Source organism: Zonotrichia albicollis, chromosome 1 (assembly GCF_047830755.1).
Source record: "Zonotrichia albicollis isolate bZonAlb1 chromosome 1, bZonAlb1.hap1, whole genome shotgun sequence".
NCBI classification, from domain to species: domain Eukaryota; kingdom Metazoa; phylum Chordata; class Aves; order Passeriformes; family Passerellidae; genus Zonotrichia; species Zonotrichia albicollis.
The window spans coordinates 133,985,211-134,001,666 of record NC_133819.1 but is presented as its reverse complement, the minus strand read 5'-3'; the positions used below and the strand labels follow the sequence as shown (position 1 = coordinate 134,001,666).

General features: G+C 43.1%; 1 protein-coding gene and 1 long non-coding RNA gene across 4 annotated transcripts; both read left to right on the top strand.

Annotated features, from left to right (window-relative positions):
- The first annotated feature begins 2,014 nt into the window (after nt 1-2,014).
- Nucleotides 2,015-5,955, top strand: LOC141731219 (uncharacterized). Its single transcript, XR_012583199.1, has 4 exons — nt 2,015-2,144; nt 2,271-2,462; nt 4,227-4,402; nt 5,819-5,955. It is a non-coding gene; the product is annotated as an uncharacterized LOC141731219 (long non-coding RNA).
- A 1,884-nt stretch (nt 5,956-7,839) lies between these two features.
- Nucleotides 7,840-15,513, top strand: PDP1 (pyruvate dehydrogenase phosphatase catalytic subunit 1). Of its 3 annotated transcripts, XM_014264480.3 has the most exons (3): nt 7,840-8,063; nt 8,485-8,519; nt 11,571-15,513. In XM_014264480.3, exons 2-3 carry the CDS (start codon nt 8,489-8,491, stop codon nt 13,220-13,222), a joined length of 1,683 nt encoding a protein of 560 aa, XP_014119955.1. In that variant the 5' UTR covers nt 7,840-8,063; nt 8,485-8,488; the 3' UTR covers nt 13,223-15,513. The 3 variants fall into 3 exon arrangements, with proteins under 3 accessions (XP_014119955.1, XP_005479567.1, XP_005479568.1); XM_005479510.4 differs by having other exon boundaries at nt 7,840-8,519; XM_005479511.4 differs by lacking the exon at nt 8,485-8,519 and having other exon boundaries at nt 7,842-8,063.
- The last annotated feature ends 943 nt before the right edge of the window (nt 15,514-16,456 follow it).

The following is a 16,456-nucleotide window of genomic DNA, read 5'->3' as shown; positions in this document are numbered from 1 at the left end:
ACAGTTTCTGGGTTAACCACTTTTTGTCTGTATCATTTACCAGTACACTGCATTGCAAGCCTACATGGGGACATGCTAATACTTAATTTTGTGATATTGGTGCAATAATTTGGGGAGGTGGGTTGTACTGGTTTGGGTTTCAGTAATTAGAATCATTTAACTGCTTCCTCATGCCAAACCAATTTAATGTATTTTTGTCTCATCACTTAGCTTTTTCTTACTATTTTCAACAAGAGTTGATGTGATGACAAGTTGATTACATTTTGGTGCATGAAAAGGGAAGTGAATTACAATTGCACACATGAATTTTGCAAATGGCCAAAATGATGCTGGGATAGCTCTACGGGCTGATGGAGAGAACAAAAATCACTCCCAGGGTGTGGGTTTGTATTCCCTCCTGCTCCCCTGGCCCACTGCAATGTCCTTCCCTGCTGCCAGAGACTGCTGCTTGCCCTGCTCTGTGTGCTGAGCAGTTGGTGGAGTCGTGTCCTGACCTGCTCTGTGAAATTATCCAAGGTGAAAAGTGCTTTTGGGAGAGTTTCAGAGAGTTTCACATTAAAGTATGGCTGGATACGCTTTTTATGGATGGTGACTTAGAGGGCCTCAGAGGGGACATGAAACAGGAAGCAAGAAAGGTCTTTCTATAAATGAGGGTACAGTTGGATGGCTTAAACCTACAGTAGACAGAGTGAACAGAAACACAGGGCCCTGCCCTAGAGACTCCAGGGTTATTTGTTCTTGTACCTTTAACCTGATGGCATCAGTATGACTGAGCCAGTTTACACAAGGGCTCAGTGACACATCACAACCCAGTTGTTCACTGGGTAGATCAAAGCCCTCTGTGCACTTTGAACATGAATCTTCCATTGGGATCAAATGGTAAGGGAGATTAATTGCTGTGAGCACCAAAAATGAATGAGTGTGAAGATTGTGCCTATGATGACAATATTTGTGAATGCATTTGTTTTCTAGTATTGAAAGTAAATATTTTATTCATTATCTCATGGGAACACATGATTATATCAGCAATACATTTAAAAGAAACAAAAATATTGTGTGCTACAGCGGTTTGCTAAGGAAACTGAAATAGTGAGTTAGGTGAATCAGTCCTTGATAACCCAAACTGTAATTTAAAACGCAAATGCCTTTCTGAGCTCATCTATTCTGAGCTGGATAGAGCCCAGCATGTTTCAGTTTTTAAATAACTCATTCCCATGACCTTTGCAATTCACTACCTTACACAACAGTGCAAAAAAGAGCCTCATACATATGACTCAGGCTGCCTTAGGGTTCCTGAAATTTAAGAAGGCAGCCTACATAACATGATCACAAGCAAAGGAAAATAAAAGACAGCTTATATAACATCCAGACAAATTGAACAAACCTCTGCAGTTACACAAGGCTGCAGGCTGCAGAGATGCATCCAAAGTTCAAAGAAGTTTCAAAGAAACAGCCTGATGTAGCTGGTGTGTTTTGCTCCAGTGTTAAAGTCAACACTAATAGAAAAAAGAATCCTTCTTCTTAAAATACTACTCTAAAACACTTAGCTTGCAATCTGGACTTGCTCCAGGGCATTTGAAACACTGAGTAAAATGATTGTGAGGAAGGAATAAGGCACCTGCACTGCTAACTTGCAAGCCCCAAAGGTTTGCAGGAAACATGGGTCCTGAGCTCCTGAGAAGCAGCAGGGTGGCAGTCATCTTGTGCTTACTGAAGGTCCTCCCAGTGCTCCCAGATCTTCATGGAGGTTCCCCAGAGGCACAGCCCAACTGTGGGAACATGTGATCTTGCACCACCTCCCCGGCCTCTGCCACGGGGACATCATTGACCTGTGCAACTGAATATGCAGGTTATTCAGACTTGCAAACCAAATCCAGCCCTGGGCTGGAATCCAGATTTAAGGAAAGCACCCCAGTGCCAATGCAGGACAAAATTAGAATGGGGATCTCTAAATGACCTTATAAAAAATTCCCCAGGAGAAGAAAGGCACCCCTAAAGCAGGCCTGCTGGAAATTATCACTGTCAGGCTTTCTCTTTTGATTAAAAGCCTGGCACAGGACACAGCTTTGCAATGCTGGGATCTCTCAGAGGGAGCTGGCTGCCTCCAGTTCCTGAATACCATAAACAAAGCTCCAGATTCACTTGTAAGACACAGTGTTGCTCCTTCTGCTTGTTCCTATCTTACCATGTAACAGCCTAATGGCTAAAGCTTTTAACTATAAAAGGCTGGTATAACTGTCACCTTCATTCCACACTGCTTCTTTTTGCAGGGAGTCCTGTTACTGTCTGGCTGCAGGTCAGCTGAGGTGAGGGCAATGCTTCACCATGCAGTGAAGACTGGTCACTCACAGAGAAATCCACCACTCCCTGCCTCAGAGGCAGCAAATGAGGCTCTGTAATCTTCTGCTTGAGACACCTGCCTGGAAGAACAGAATACTGGATCTAGTCAGGGAAGGAAAGAGGTTAGAACAAATACATGTTTGGTTTGCTGTTAAAAATATAAATGAAACATATAGTATAAAGCAAATGGTAAATATTTTTGTAGATGGGGTCACTTGAGATAATAAGTCTATTTATCAACTAAGGAAACCAGTAACCTAACTCATCTTTTTTCTACAGAAAAAAAACCAAAAACAAATGCTTATTTTTTTGGTCAAATACAAACCCCAAAGGATACAAGGTCTTATTTTACCAGCATTTAGGTAAGGCTAAACTGAGAAAAGCAAAGAGGAATGAGAAGGAGGTCACTTTGGTATTCTTTCTGAACTTCCTTGTTACAAGTGGAAATGTGACCTGATCTAACCCTGGGCCCCAAGACACCTAAGAGATTGGTTCAGAGCCTACTCTTGATTCTAAATTGAAATTTCTAATTGTATCTTCCATAACTTCAAAGTACCCCCTCATGCTCAGACAATAATACAGGTACTTCTAGTAGTTGGCATTGGTTGCTCTTCCTAATTGCTGGAGAAATTTTAGTCTTTAACATTCACATTTGCATAGAAAGATCTCAGCTCGAGCCAGCTGTTTCTACAGACCAACCATTGGCTTCCATCTCTTGACTCCAGTGACCTCAAGTAAAGACAGAAGGCTGTATTCAATTACCAACATCTGAGCAGTCTTTTATTTCAGGGAATTATATCTGATAAAATGAAGCCAGGATATCATTGTTCCAGCAGCATTAGGGAAACAATATTTTATCTGTTGAAAAGTGTAAGCTATTCTCTGCATGGAAAAATGCGAGCAGATTCCTCTCCCAATTTTAATCTTCACTATTTCCCCTGAAGTCTATTGAATCTTTTGCATGGCAGCCATTATAACTGCAAATGTAGTTACTTTTGAAAATGACTGTAACAAAGAAATATGAAAAATGCACATGATGAACTACAGATGGAAAACGGATCAGACTCTTCGGCAGCAAAGTAATTGCTGGATCCAACTTCCTGATATCCTGAAACTACTTCCTCATAGTCAGACACTGATAATGTTATTCTTGAAGCTGGCCAAAAAACTATTTTTCTACAGAATTCCCTTCACTTCATCAAGCTGCCAGAATGCTGTACTCCCCAAATTGGACACCAGCTCTGAAAAACCAGCCCAGGTGAAGAGTGCAAACTAGTGCATAACTACTACAAAATGAAAAAAATGTATTTAATTCTCTGCTAATGAGATGGGAATCAACATATAGGATGGTACAAAGAAGTCCTGAGGGGTAAGAGGCATCACATACAAGCTTAACATGGAAGATTCTAATTAACTAAAAATCAAAAATTTTCAAAATGTAAGTAAGTGATGAAGTACTGGAACTGGGGCCCAGGCAGACTGGAGAACCTCAGTCCTCAAAGATGTCCCAAACAGGACTGACTAAGTCCCTGAACAACCTGACCTAGCTTTGAAGGTGGCCCTGCTTTCAGCAGGTCCTGTCTGACCTCAGTTACTCTCTGAGTCTAGGAAGCTGGATCTGAACTGCTGAATGAGTCAGACCCATTGCTTCATTTCAGAAAGGAATTATGAGTGAAGATACAAAGGGCCTCCAGGGGAGACAAAATAAATTAACATATCTGTGAATCCCACAGTGAAAGCAAAACACCCACTGAAAGCAATTGTCTGTGATTTGCCATTGGACCTGCCTTTAGGAAGGGCAGGAGAGGTGAATCATGTGGCTCAGGGCTGCTGGCTTACTCTAAAGCTGATACTCTCAAGCATTCTTTAAAAATCACCTTTTGCAGGGCTCATTGTAAAACTTCAGAAACCTTCACTGTACCCAGGAGCCCAGCTGTGCTGGGGCAGGACAGATGCAGCACCCACAGCAACCACTCCCTGAGAGGGCAGCAGAACACGCGAGTGTGCAACCCAACGCTCCCTTTGAAGCAGACTGAAGAGCACAGGCCGTCGCTGTTTGCAGGTACTGCCTCTGCTCTGAGCAATACTAACACGTTTATTTTTGCCACATAATGCTCCTGATTACCACTAAAAAAAAAAAAAAAATCGCTGCTCTGTGGAACAGCATCCTTAGGTTGCTGTCATTGCTTCTGTAATGCTCTCAGGAAAGGAAAGAACACAGTTTTGTCCTGTCCAATCCTTCCTGTTTATTCCATACCTGGCTTTTTTGTCTCCATTATTTTCTCCATTTTTAGGCTTTTCTTTCTGCTCTCAAAACTTCTATGATTCCTCTGCCCTTTTTTTCCTGCTCCAGGTCGGTATGGCAGCCTGCCAAGTGGAAGTGTTTGATCTGTGCACTCAGTTTTAAGACAGGTTTTATGAGCAACTGCTCTTTTAAAGGAGCACAGGAGCAACAGGCATTTCTGTAACATTGTGTGCAAAGATATCATAAGAATGTTAAGGAGTCAAGGGATATAAAAACAGGTGAAATATTATCCTGTGCTCCTGAACTAGCTTTCAGTAAAAATGAGTCAATAAAAACGAATCAATAAAATATTTATACATCAGGCACAAAAACCTATTTAAACTAGAGGGTTATTGCAAACACTTGATTTCAAATGAAAATTGATTTTGATGATCTCTAATAGTTTTTTCTGGAAACGTGTGTTAGAGTAAGTGCTGCAGCACTTTGGCTGCAGTGACAATGCATAGGTGCCTGTTGGTTCTGCAGTGCAGAATTAGCCACTGCTGGCAACAGGCACATAAGACAAGTACTGATGTCTCTTGTTACACTCTGTTGATAATCCTTTCATCCAGGAAAGCAGGGAGACTTTGCATACCTTGAAGTAGTTACAAGTAATTCCTTTTCCATCACTCTCTGGTGTCAAATGTTAAAATGTGGAACAACATGTTTTTATTCATTAGAATATTTTTATTCTTTAGATTCAGCAAAAACAGAGTGTTGCTCAAAGCTGCACAAAAAGGTCTGGCAGCAGCAAGATGAAGAGAAGGAAAATCTAACTTCCAGTTAAATTGCAACATTCAACTTCTGGCAGCACACCAGCAAACTCACATAAGCTCAAGGAGCAAAATATCAGCCAAATTTTAGCATTCTGTCTCTAATTGGTCTGATTTCTATGTGGCTGGTAAGACCACAATCTTTTCTCACTCGGTATTTTAAAATTCAAATTTTGTCTAATGTTCAGATATATCAATAGGATGCTATGAGGCGCCACAAATTCCAAGACCATCTCTAAAAGCAGCTCCTCTCCTGGCCTTAAATCAGGAAGAAAAGGATAATTAAATCAATAAACAGGGAGCTGTTTATCACTAACCTTTCAATTTCACAGCAAATTACAGAGAATTGAACTAATGGGCACAAGATGTTCTGAAGATAAGAGTGCTAAATGCTAACTACTTCGTGGAATTTTTTTTCTAGGTAGGCAACTCTAAACAGCAACATTCTCTGTGAAAGTCATACATGAAGCCACTCTACAAACTCCTCACTTAGAGGAATATTAGGTGATCGGTGGTGACTTCATCCCAGTCCATTTCTGTGTATCTGCTCCTAGAAAGATGAATCAAATTCACCCAGGCAGAGGTCTGTCTTCCCACAGCCTTCTTCCTTCTGACAAGCTAAGAAGGTGGCTTGATAGTGCACCTTTACACAGTCTGTAAGAAAATGTCTACACTTGGAGGCCTTGCAGTCACTCTTGTTGCAAGAAGAAAATTATGTAAATGCTTGTTATTTCAGCACATGTTTGCAATCTATTTTTAACCATATGCTACCGTTAAAAAGGAATGCAAATAATTTGTTTTCCATGCTGTTTAATGAAGTTTTCAATGTATAATGGTGTCTGTCAGATACCTTTTTTTTACTTCTAAAATGAAGAATGTTTCTCCAGAATGGCATACCATTCTGGATAAACAAATAAATGTCTCAAAAGTCACCCAGAACACCAATAAATGAAAATTCTAATACTCTGTGTTTTCAACTACTACCATGAAAGACTTGCATTTCTAAGGATGGCTTCATTTTATCTTTCTAGCTGATTTTCACACAGAGGGTCACAGGGCAGTACTTTCCATACTCTCACATTTCGAGTAGAGCTCTTGAGTCTTCTGGGCACTAAGTGCAGATTTTCCTTTGTTTCTTCTCCTGGTTTTGGTACACAGCTGTACACATCTTACCAACTGAGTAAAGACGTAAGTATAGTCAAAAATCTATGTTTTGCTACAGCTGCTGAGGGAATTGCAGCATCCCAAGGCTTGCTAACATCTGCTGCTAATAACATAGAGCAAAGTGGGCATCCCAGACACCCTGAAAAATAGTAAGGTGTGAGAGCACAGGCATCTGTAAACAGAGAGATGATCAAAGAAATCAAAATACTGTTGAACTTATATACTTTCCATATTCAGAAATGTACATGAAGAGTAAGTGTGGACCAGAGAACCTCAGAAGAACATGTGAAGTTGAGTGTTGCCCTAGAGATGTGGAACAGGGACAGGACAGTAAATAAGAGAGGGGAGGGAAGGGAGGGAGGGGAGGCCACTGCTGCTGCTGCACCGGCAGGAACTTGGAGCCCTTCTAGGGAAGGGCTGCTCCTTCTTCGTGGCCATTGGCCTCAAACCATTCCTTGCTGGCAGTGAGGGCAGCAGTGTGGGGACATCAGGGCAGGGAGGGCCCTGGTCTTCTTCATTGCACAACAGCCTGCTCTGCCCCCAGGGATTCTGGAGAAAACAAAACATCAAAGGGAAAATTAATTAAAAAAACAAACAAATAAAAAACCACAAAATAAAATGAAGAACCAACAAAAGCAAAAAAAACCCAAAACAAAACACCCCAAAACAAATAAAACAAATAAAACAAACAAACAAACAAAAAAACCCCACAAAACCAAACATAACCCCCCATGTTTCAGTACAAGTTTCAGTAGTCTCTGGCAGAGTTAATAAGCTTTGTGACTGCAAGTCAACTCGAACATTTCAAGGGGGAAAAACCTCAAAAAGCACCAGTCTTTTAAAGGAATTCAGAGTAAATGGCCATACACTCTACAAAACTTAGACATTTTCCCATTTTGCGTCTCCATAACAGTAAGAAGTTGTGTGAGTGACTCCTGACCAAAGGAGTGTGGGGGGCTTTCTCAGGACAGAGGGGTCCCTGGCTTAGGGGACAGGCTGCAGCGGTCTCTGGCGGAGTCACCGTACCTCGTAGCTGTTAAAGGCACTTCAGGAACATTCCAGGGCAAGCAGCCCCGGCCCCATCGCCCAAAGCGCTCCAAACGCGCCCCTCGGGCTTTCCCCGCCCTCACGGACCCCTGGGGGAGGGGCCGGCACAGCGCGCGCGCGCGCGCGCCGCCGCCGCCGCCGCCTTCGCCCCCTCCCGCCCCTGCGCGGTGCGCGCGCACGCACCGCCCCCTCCTTCTCCTCCGCCCCCCGCGCGCTCCCTCAGCCTCCGCGTCACGTGCCCGCCTTGCCCTCCTCTGCAGCCAATGGGCGGTGCGCCGCGCGCCGCAGGGCCCTTTATAAAGGCGCGGCGGCGGCGGGCGTGAGGCGGTGGCTGTCGGGGGGTTTGGGAGTGGCGGTGCGGCCCGGGCGGTGCGGTCCTGTCCTTCCACCCGCTTCCCTTCCCGTGGCGTACCGTCCTTCCGCCCGTCTCCCTGAGCCTCCCGGGAAAGGCCCAGGTCTGTGCCCAGGACGGGAGGAGGAGGTGGTCGTGCCGGAGGCGGGCGGGCGGCTGGGGAGGGGCGGCCATGTCGGGGCCGCGCAGCGCCTGAGTGGGCAGCGGAATCTGCCGCGGCGGCGCGCAGCGAGAGCGGGCCCTGCCTGCCGCCCTGCCGGAAGGGAGAGCGGGGCCGGCGGGGCTCGGTGCCCGCGCGGGCGGCGGGTTCGGGCGGTCCCTGCGGAGCTGGCTCGGTCCCATCGCTGGGCGAGCGGCAGCAGCGGCGCTCCCGCAGAACGGCTGTGTGTGCTTGTCTCCTCCTGTCTGCCGTCCCACCTCCGTGCCGGAGCTCTACGTCTTCTCTAACAAACTCTCTGCCTTGCTTCTCCCCCCGCCCCCCGGGCTTCTGCTTTGTGGATGTTGGCGGCTTCATGTTGTGACAGGAGAATGTGTGTATGTCCTGGGCCCAGGCGGATCGGTATGTATCTCCCTTTGTGGAGCGACGGGCTCGGGGGTCGGATGGGAGCCGGGGAAGGGGCTGCGAGGCTGGGCTGTGTCTGCGGGCTGAGGCCGGAGGGAAGGATTAACGGTGCTGCTAGTGTGGAATGCTTCTTATTTGTCCTCGCCACCTCCCCGTCTTCTCCAGCTGGTTCGTTCAGGTCTGTCAGGTGTAGGAAAGGAGGCACTTGAGTGTTTTTATCTGAAGCCGTAGGTGTCTTTGGCACAGTGATTTGGAGGAACCTGTCTGTGCAGTGCCAGTTAGCCCTAACAGTATGGCTATAACGAGCCTTTAGTAAAGACAGGTGGAACATTTTCCTGGTTTTTTTTAGTGTAATACTACAAAACCCCCTAAGTTTACCATCTGACCCATTATTGGTCATATTGTATTTACAGCTTGAAAAATAGCGCTTGTACCCTGCTCTGGGCTTGGAGAGGTATTGACACTGGATTGATTCTAATATCTTGACAAATCTTGATTGAACTGTACCATTTCTACTTCTTTTTCTTCTCTGCCGTCTTTTGATCAACCATAATGATCTTTGGATCTTAATTATTCGAAGGGCAGCTGGAGTGTCTGGTTATATATGGGCAGCTGTGTTGTAGGGGTAAGTGGGAGAGACTTTAATTTCAGTTCATGTTTGGACACTTGGAATTAGGCATTTCCTTAACTTGGAATTATTGGAGCTGGTATGTAAAACAGACTGATCTTGTAAGCTGGCATAGATCTACTGTAAATGATATGAGCCATGGAAGATGTGAGGCAACTTCTTACTACTTCCTTGTGGATTTCATTTGATAAGCTAATGATTAAAAGTCATGAAGATATCCTCTGGTGGCATTGCAGAACTGTTACAGCAGCAATACATTTGTATTTTTGCTTCATCATGAAGCAAAAAATCTGTCTGAGCAGTTGAGGCACCACTGTGGGTCAGCACTGAACATAAATGCTGAGCAGTCAGGACAGCTTGATCCAGGTGGAGTCTAAGGGGAGACCAGTGCTGAAGCTGAGGTGCTGCTGTGGGCTGGGCACATCCACAGAACCTTAAACAAAATTGTTGCATTTAAATGCCATGTGAAGAAATGTACAAAACTGTTACCAAAATAGCTCCTATATAATTAGAAGGCACTGAATAGAATTTAAAATCTATATTTGGAGTTACAGTCTCCTGCTGTCGTGCTTGTGCTGTATGCATGTGGAGCCTGGACTGGAGAAGTAAATGGCTACCATAAATTCAGTATGCATCTGGAAGCTTCAGCCAATTCGCTGCTCCTGGGCATCTGGACTACAGCCCAGGCTCTTCCTGGTGCCTGCACAGCAGAAAACTTCAATCTTCAGCTGTCAGTGGGGGACTCAGGAGAGTTTTTATCAGTGTACAGCAGTCACTCGTTAGTACTGGGGAGTCAGTGGAGTGACAGGAACATGAATTGTACTCTGCTTTCAGCACTTGGATGTCATGTAACACAGAAATGGGCTTTACTTTGGTTTACTTAAAAAGAGCAAACAAGGACGGGAAAATATGGCTTGCTTCCCTTTCTTGAAGCAAGGAGAATGGGGTATGAAGTGTTGTATGTTTCCAGACACTTCTCAGCCTGCCCAGGTGATCAGAATCACAGCTGAAGCTGTGGAAAGCTAATAGAAACTGCAAAATGCAATTTCTCCTATATTGCATGATCCTTTAGACTGACTACTAGGGCTTGTTGCATATTTTATTGGGGCTGAGTCGCCTCTGAAATACTGGTATGCCTGCTTGGCTAAAAAACAAGTCCGTTTACTGACTGATGCACCTTGCATAACACAGCAATATCCATTTCTTGAGTAAAACAATTTGACATCTAGCAGTGCTGATAGATTAGTGCTTATGACTGCAGTAAGCCTTCTAATGGCCTCTTCTGAGAAGAAGCTTCTGCGATGAAACTTGATCATAAAAGAGAAAATTGCATTTGCCTTAAACGTGTGTACTTCACACAAGGCACGGTTTAACTCCACCTCCACTCTGGAGTTGTCTCTCAAGTATTACATTGTAAAAGACTTCCTGATAATGAGGCACAGTGAATAAGGCTTTTGAGAGGCACTCTCACTAATGTTGTGATTTGGTATGTAAATGGAGACAAGGAAGAGTGTGCCAGCATACTCTGCTGGGAAGTGAAAAATGTGGAAAGCTTTTAGATGTGGCAAGTAGCAGTAGAATATTTCTTCAGATACTAGTGGTCTAAACTAGCTCTAGAGTATTGTGCAAGGCTCTGTTCTAGTCAAGGAAGCAAACAATTTGCATATAGGCCTTCAATTGAGTAGCCTTTCAAAGTGTTTTATAATCCTAAAATGTACTGGGATGGAATAGCTGTTGGAAAGCTGTATTTCTTTTTTACCTCTCATACTTAACATCTTAAGCTAGAAAATTGCTGCATAGGTTGCTGTGGCTGTTTTATATATGTAACACAAGTTTGAAGCTTTGCATGTCAAAGGGGGGAAAGAAACCAAACCCTCTACGGACTTCTGATTGCATTAAGAATATCAGTTCTATCACCTACTTCTTGCTTCTGCTGTCTAAGCAATCTTTGCTGTATGTCATCTCAGAGTGGTTTCTTAGTCTCCCTGTTAGATGCTTTCTCTTCTTCAGTGTTACAGGAAGAGTTTCCTTCCTTTTGTGCCGTCTCTGTCAGCTATGAAATGACCAGGAAAGCAGATAGCTGTAAAATCCTGTGGCAATTCTGTAGAATGCTCCATGCTAACTATTTTGCTAAGTTGCTTGAGGGTTCATTGACTGTCTGGGTGATGCTTTCACTTCCTGCCTGCTGTCTGAGTGGGTATCAGAGCTAAAATACCTATGCTGAAGTACGGTTTAGCTTTTTTGTTACAGCCCAATGTAGTGTCTATAAATGAGCACCTTTCTTTGTCAAGTCCTTTGAAGCTATGAACTCCATATAATAAGCAACTTGGTTAGGGGCTGTAAACATCTTAACACAGAATTCTGGGGAGGAAAAATCTCTTAGCTGTCCCGCTAAGCATAGTTGTTCTCTTGTCTTTCAGCAATTCCAGTCCGAAGCTCCAGGCTGCCATTGTTGTCTGATGCCATGCCAGCACCAGCTCATCTGTTCCCATTGATTCGTAACTGTGAGATTAGCAGAATAGGCAGTACTGCGTGTTACTGCCACCATAAACATCTGTGTTGTTTGTCATCTCATTTTGCTCACAGTCACTTCAGATATGCACCACAGAAGAAATTTGCGGCACTTTACAGGCCAAAGGAGCACTTTAATAACTTTATTCACGCAAGGGATTATGCTTCTACGCCGCAGAGGTTTTACCTCACCCCTCCACAGGTCAACAGCATCCTGAAGGCAAATGAATACAGTTTCAAAGTCCCAGAATTTGATGGTAAAAATGTAAGTTCTATTCTTGGCTTCGACAGCAACCAGTTGCCTGCTAATGCTCCGATAGAGGACCGGAGGAGTGCTGCCACTTGTTTACAGACAAGAGGGATGCTTCTGGGTGTGTTTGATGGCCACGCAGGCTGTGCTTGTGCTCAAGCTGTCAGTGAAAGACTGTTTTACTACATTGCTGTCTCTTTGTTACCTCATGAAACTTTACTTGAAATAGAAAATGCTGTGGAGAGTGGCAGAGCTCTGTTGCCCATTTTACAGTGGCACAAGCATCCCAACGATTATTTTAGCAAAGAGGCTTCCAAGCTTTACTTCAACAGTCTAAGAACTTATTGGCAGGAGCTGATTGATCTCAACAGTGGCGAGACTACTGATGTGAGAGAAGCTTTAATTAATGCCTTTAAGAGGCTTGATAATGATATTTCTTTGGAAGCTCAAGTAGGAGATCCAAATTCTTTTCTCAACTACCTAGTACTGCGAGTAGCATTTTCTGGCTCTACTGCCTGTGTAGCCCACGTGGATGGTGTCGACTTGCACATTGCTAACACAGGTGACAGCAGAGCGATGCTCGGCGTTCAGGAGGAAGATGGATCTTGGTCTGCAGTTACTTTGTCCTATGACCACAATGCACAAAATGAACATGAAGTGGAACGTGTGAAAATGGAGCATCCAAAGTCTGAAGAGAAAAGTCTTGTGAAACAAGATCGGCTCTTGGGTCTCTTGATGCCTTTCAGAGCTTTTGGTGATGTGAAGTTTAAATGGAGTATTGAACTGCAGAAGAGAGTAGTGGAATCAGGCCCAGATCAGCTGAATGACAATGAATATACAAAGTTTATTCCTCCAAACTATTACACTCCCCCATACCTCACAGCTGAACCAGAAGTCATACATCACAGGTTACGGCCACAGGATAAATTCCTGGTTTTGGCCACGGATGGGCTGTGGGAGACAATGCACAGGCAAGATGTGGCTAGAATTGTGGGGGAGTACCTCACTGGTGTTCACCACCAACAGCCAATAGCTGTTGGTGGCTATAAGGTAACTTTGGGACAGATGCATGGTCTCTTAACAGAAAGGAGAGCAAGAATCTCTTCAGTATTTGAAGATCAGAATGCAGCAACTCACCTGATACGTCATGCAGTGGGTAACAATGAGTTTGGAACTGTGGATCATGAGCGACTGTCCAAAATGCTGAGTCTTCCAGAGGAGCTGGCTCGAATGTATAGAGATGACATTACAATTATTGTGGTGCAGTTCAATTCACATGTTATAGGCGCATATCAAAATGAGGAATTGTGAATTTAATGCAGTGAACTAGTTACTAAAGTTGTAACAAGGGCCAGTATGAGCAGCAAATTTAAAAAAATCCACCCAAAAATAAAATTCAAAAAAGCCTTTGGCAAACAATTTTTATTTGTTAGATTCAGCATATCTATTGTTCCTGCCTTTCCCCAGAGGTCTAAAAACGTGGGAAGTGCTATTGACCCAATACAAAACTTGAAGAGGATGTCCTAGCCTGGGAAAATAGTTTTTTATAACAACTTTGCACTATTGATTTCATGAATGCTGCTAAAACAATGTCTTGAGTTTGGCAAATTTGGATGAGGGAGGAAGTAGGATAAAGAATTCACTATCCAAGATCTGGCTGGTCAAGAAACAGCTTGCTTATAAAATATCTGCAAATATATACACTTAAGGAAACGAAAAGTAAAAAGTATTGTTGAATTTTTTTACAGGGCTAATTCTTGCAATGGTTGTGAATATATTGTCTATTGTTTTTTTTAAGTAGAAGGTCACTTGAACCAAGTAAGTCTTCAGTGTGACAAAGTTGTCTCACTTTCATATGGACAGTGTCATTCACATAAGGATATTTGTCCAAGTGTTGACTTTCAAGGCAGGTCTAAGCCATAATCAATACCTGAGATTCTGCTACAGTTTAATCATATCTTATGCACGGTAATTTTTAAATTTCTTGTGCATTAATACTTGGCTGTGGTTTTCTGCACAACTTGTAGGGCAATAACATTACAACATGCAGCAAGGTAGCAGGTAACTTCATGGAGGACTTCAGTTTTCAGTATGAAGAAACTTTCAGACTTTTTGGGAAGTCAGTATTCTTGGTTATGGCTGTGTTTGCTTTCCTAAAGGCCATGTCCTTCATGGACTCCACCTCTCCCTGGCATTGCTTAGCTACTAAATAATTTTTCACCTGAAAAGATCAGGAAATCATTGCTAACCTCTTTGTAGCTTTGTAACTTGCACTCATTTTCATTTTGGGTATTTCAAAAGGTCACAATACTGCCCTTCACTTGAACTCATATCTGTAAGTTGGGTGAAAAACTACAAATTAAAAAAATTGAAGTATGGCTTGTATATAGCATTTTAATTGGGAAGCTGACTGGCATGCATGTGTATGTTCAGTGGCTATTTCTAGCAACTTCTTTTAGTTGTGTGTTTCTGGGCAGCTGGTGTATGCATGTTTCTACAGTCCAGAATAGTATTGCAGAGCAGTCTCTGAAATGGCTCTGGCTTGGAATGGTTGAATTTGAAGATTGGCTGTACTTGTGTGCCAAAATTGTTGGGCTTGTAATGGTAAAAGTAGAGACTGACAGCTAATTGGTCATCATTGCATCTATTTGAGGTATGTTGCATTGTGTACAGATTTATTTTAACCTGCCCTTAGGTTAAAACCTGAAATGCCTGCTGAAATACTAGTCCTTGATGACTGAGTGAACACATTTAACTTTATTCCTGGGTTCTAGAAAACAGTGATATGTCAGCTTATTTCACTTTACCAAGGTGTTTCAGTTAAAATACCTCCCTAGCCCTCATCATAGCTAGTTAAATCCACACTTAACTGAAATGTGCTAGGTGTCTCAAGTGGCATTTTTTACTAAATATGTCTTGCCAATTAATGTTACTGTCCATAGGGTGCACTTAGTTTGAACAATGAAGCTGTGCTATAGTAAACATTGGCTCCTCCAACTCACAAATGCTGTGTGTACTCAGTGGCCTGCAGCTTCACTATGTCTCTACCTAACCTTAACTATCAGCATCAGTATTGCTGTAAGGTTAATGATGCCTAAGTTCACATTCAAGAGGTATACAACTCTTCTTTATTTGAAGGGAAAAGGGAAACTAAAATGCTTAGACAAGTACTGGCAGTTGACATTGCTTCTGTATGTTGTGTTTTAGTGACTGTGTCATTAACTAGGTCAATAGACTATGTTCTATCATTCAAATGCAGTATGTATCTCAGCTGTTGCAGTATTTAACTTTCTTACTTTTTTTACTGTTAAGGCTCTATTAACCTGCATTGATGTATTTAACCTACAATTGTTGATACAGATTTGGTACAAGTTCTATCTAGAAGAAATGCACATTGGTCCCACGGATACAACTTTTGTTGAGGAGAAGCTGCTTTTTGTAGTAAAGATACTTAAGTATGGGGTCAGACAATATTTATGTATTGCTTGGAGACTTGCTCAGTATGTATGCAGTGAACAGAAGCAGCATAGCTGCCTGCTGAACAGGTGATCTGAACAAACATCCTTTAACAGATTCCAATAAAATGATCAATTATGCAGAAATCCATGTGTATTGAGTTGATGTAGAATGTGGTATGTGTTCTGCTAGGACTTTGTTCTTTTGTGTGATCCCTGTTACGAATACTCAGATGGCCAAGGAGACCAAAGTAATAAATGGAAGCAGAATTGAGGTTCAGAGTGCTTCAGTGTCGCTGTGAGGCTCAGTATCACCCTGCCTCAGGCATGCTGCTGATGCCTCCCCCAGGCAGCAAAGCTCAGATCCTTCCATCACAGTCACTGTGTCTCGTTCCCAGCACCTCATGAGTACCTTCAGGGGCAGTGCTGCTGAGGAAGCAGCTGCATTTTGGATTTTAAAGCTGGGTACTGTACTCTGTATAAAGCAATACAGCATTTCACAAACAGTCTAAAATATGTGCAGATTAAACTGGGGCAAGAATGAGTTGATGGTGAGCTAAACAGAAACAGCTCTTGTGCCACAGGCTGAGAACACATTTGTCTTGTCTGCCAGAATTGTTGCATTGTGGAAAGTACAGATATTGTGCACATAAGGGTGATGCTGGGATTACTTTGTCAAATAAGGATTTCACAGCTGCAGATGTGTGGTTCAACCATGGAGGATGGCTGAATCTTGACAGTCAACATCAGATTTACCTTAATCTTCAAAACTGTTCTCGATGAATGTGTCAGTTCAACAATAATACTATATAAGAGGAGTGGGAGATATGTTATCTGTACTTCCAGCTTAAGGCTCTGTTAACTCTGTTCCCTTGTGTTTAGTGGTTTGTGCATTGTATTTGAATCCCATCCATCCAAATACTGAAGCACAACCCATGTCAGGGGGTTGTTTCTAATTGAAGCTTATGTAGATCTGTATTCAAAAGCTTCCTTGACCAGTTTCATTATTGCTCACACCACTGACATGGTGGTGGTTATATTTGCAATGCAATAGATAAGTCTATTGTTACAATGCTGGTTACACCTGCTG

What these genes read in the sequence shown, in the direction of transcription:
- PDP1 (XM_005479510.4), top strand. Translation starts at nt 8,459, where the DNA reads ATGTTGGCGGCTTCATGTTGTGACAGGAGAATGTGTGTATGTCCTGGG. An exon ending in TCCTGGGCCCAGGCGGATCG is followed by an intron (nt 8,520 to 11,570) that starts GTATGTATCTCC and finishes CTTGTCTTTCAG; the next exon opens with CAATTCCAGTCCGAAGCTCC.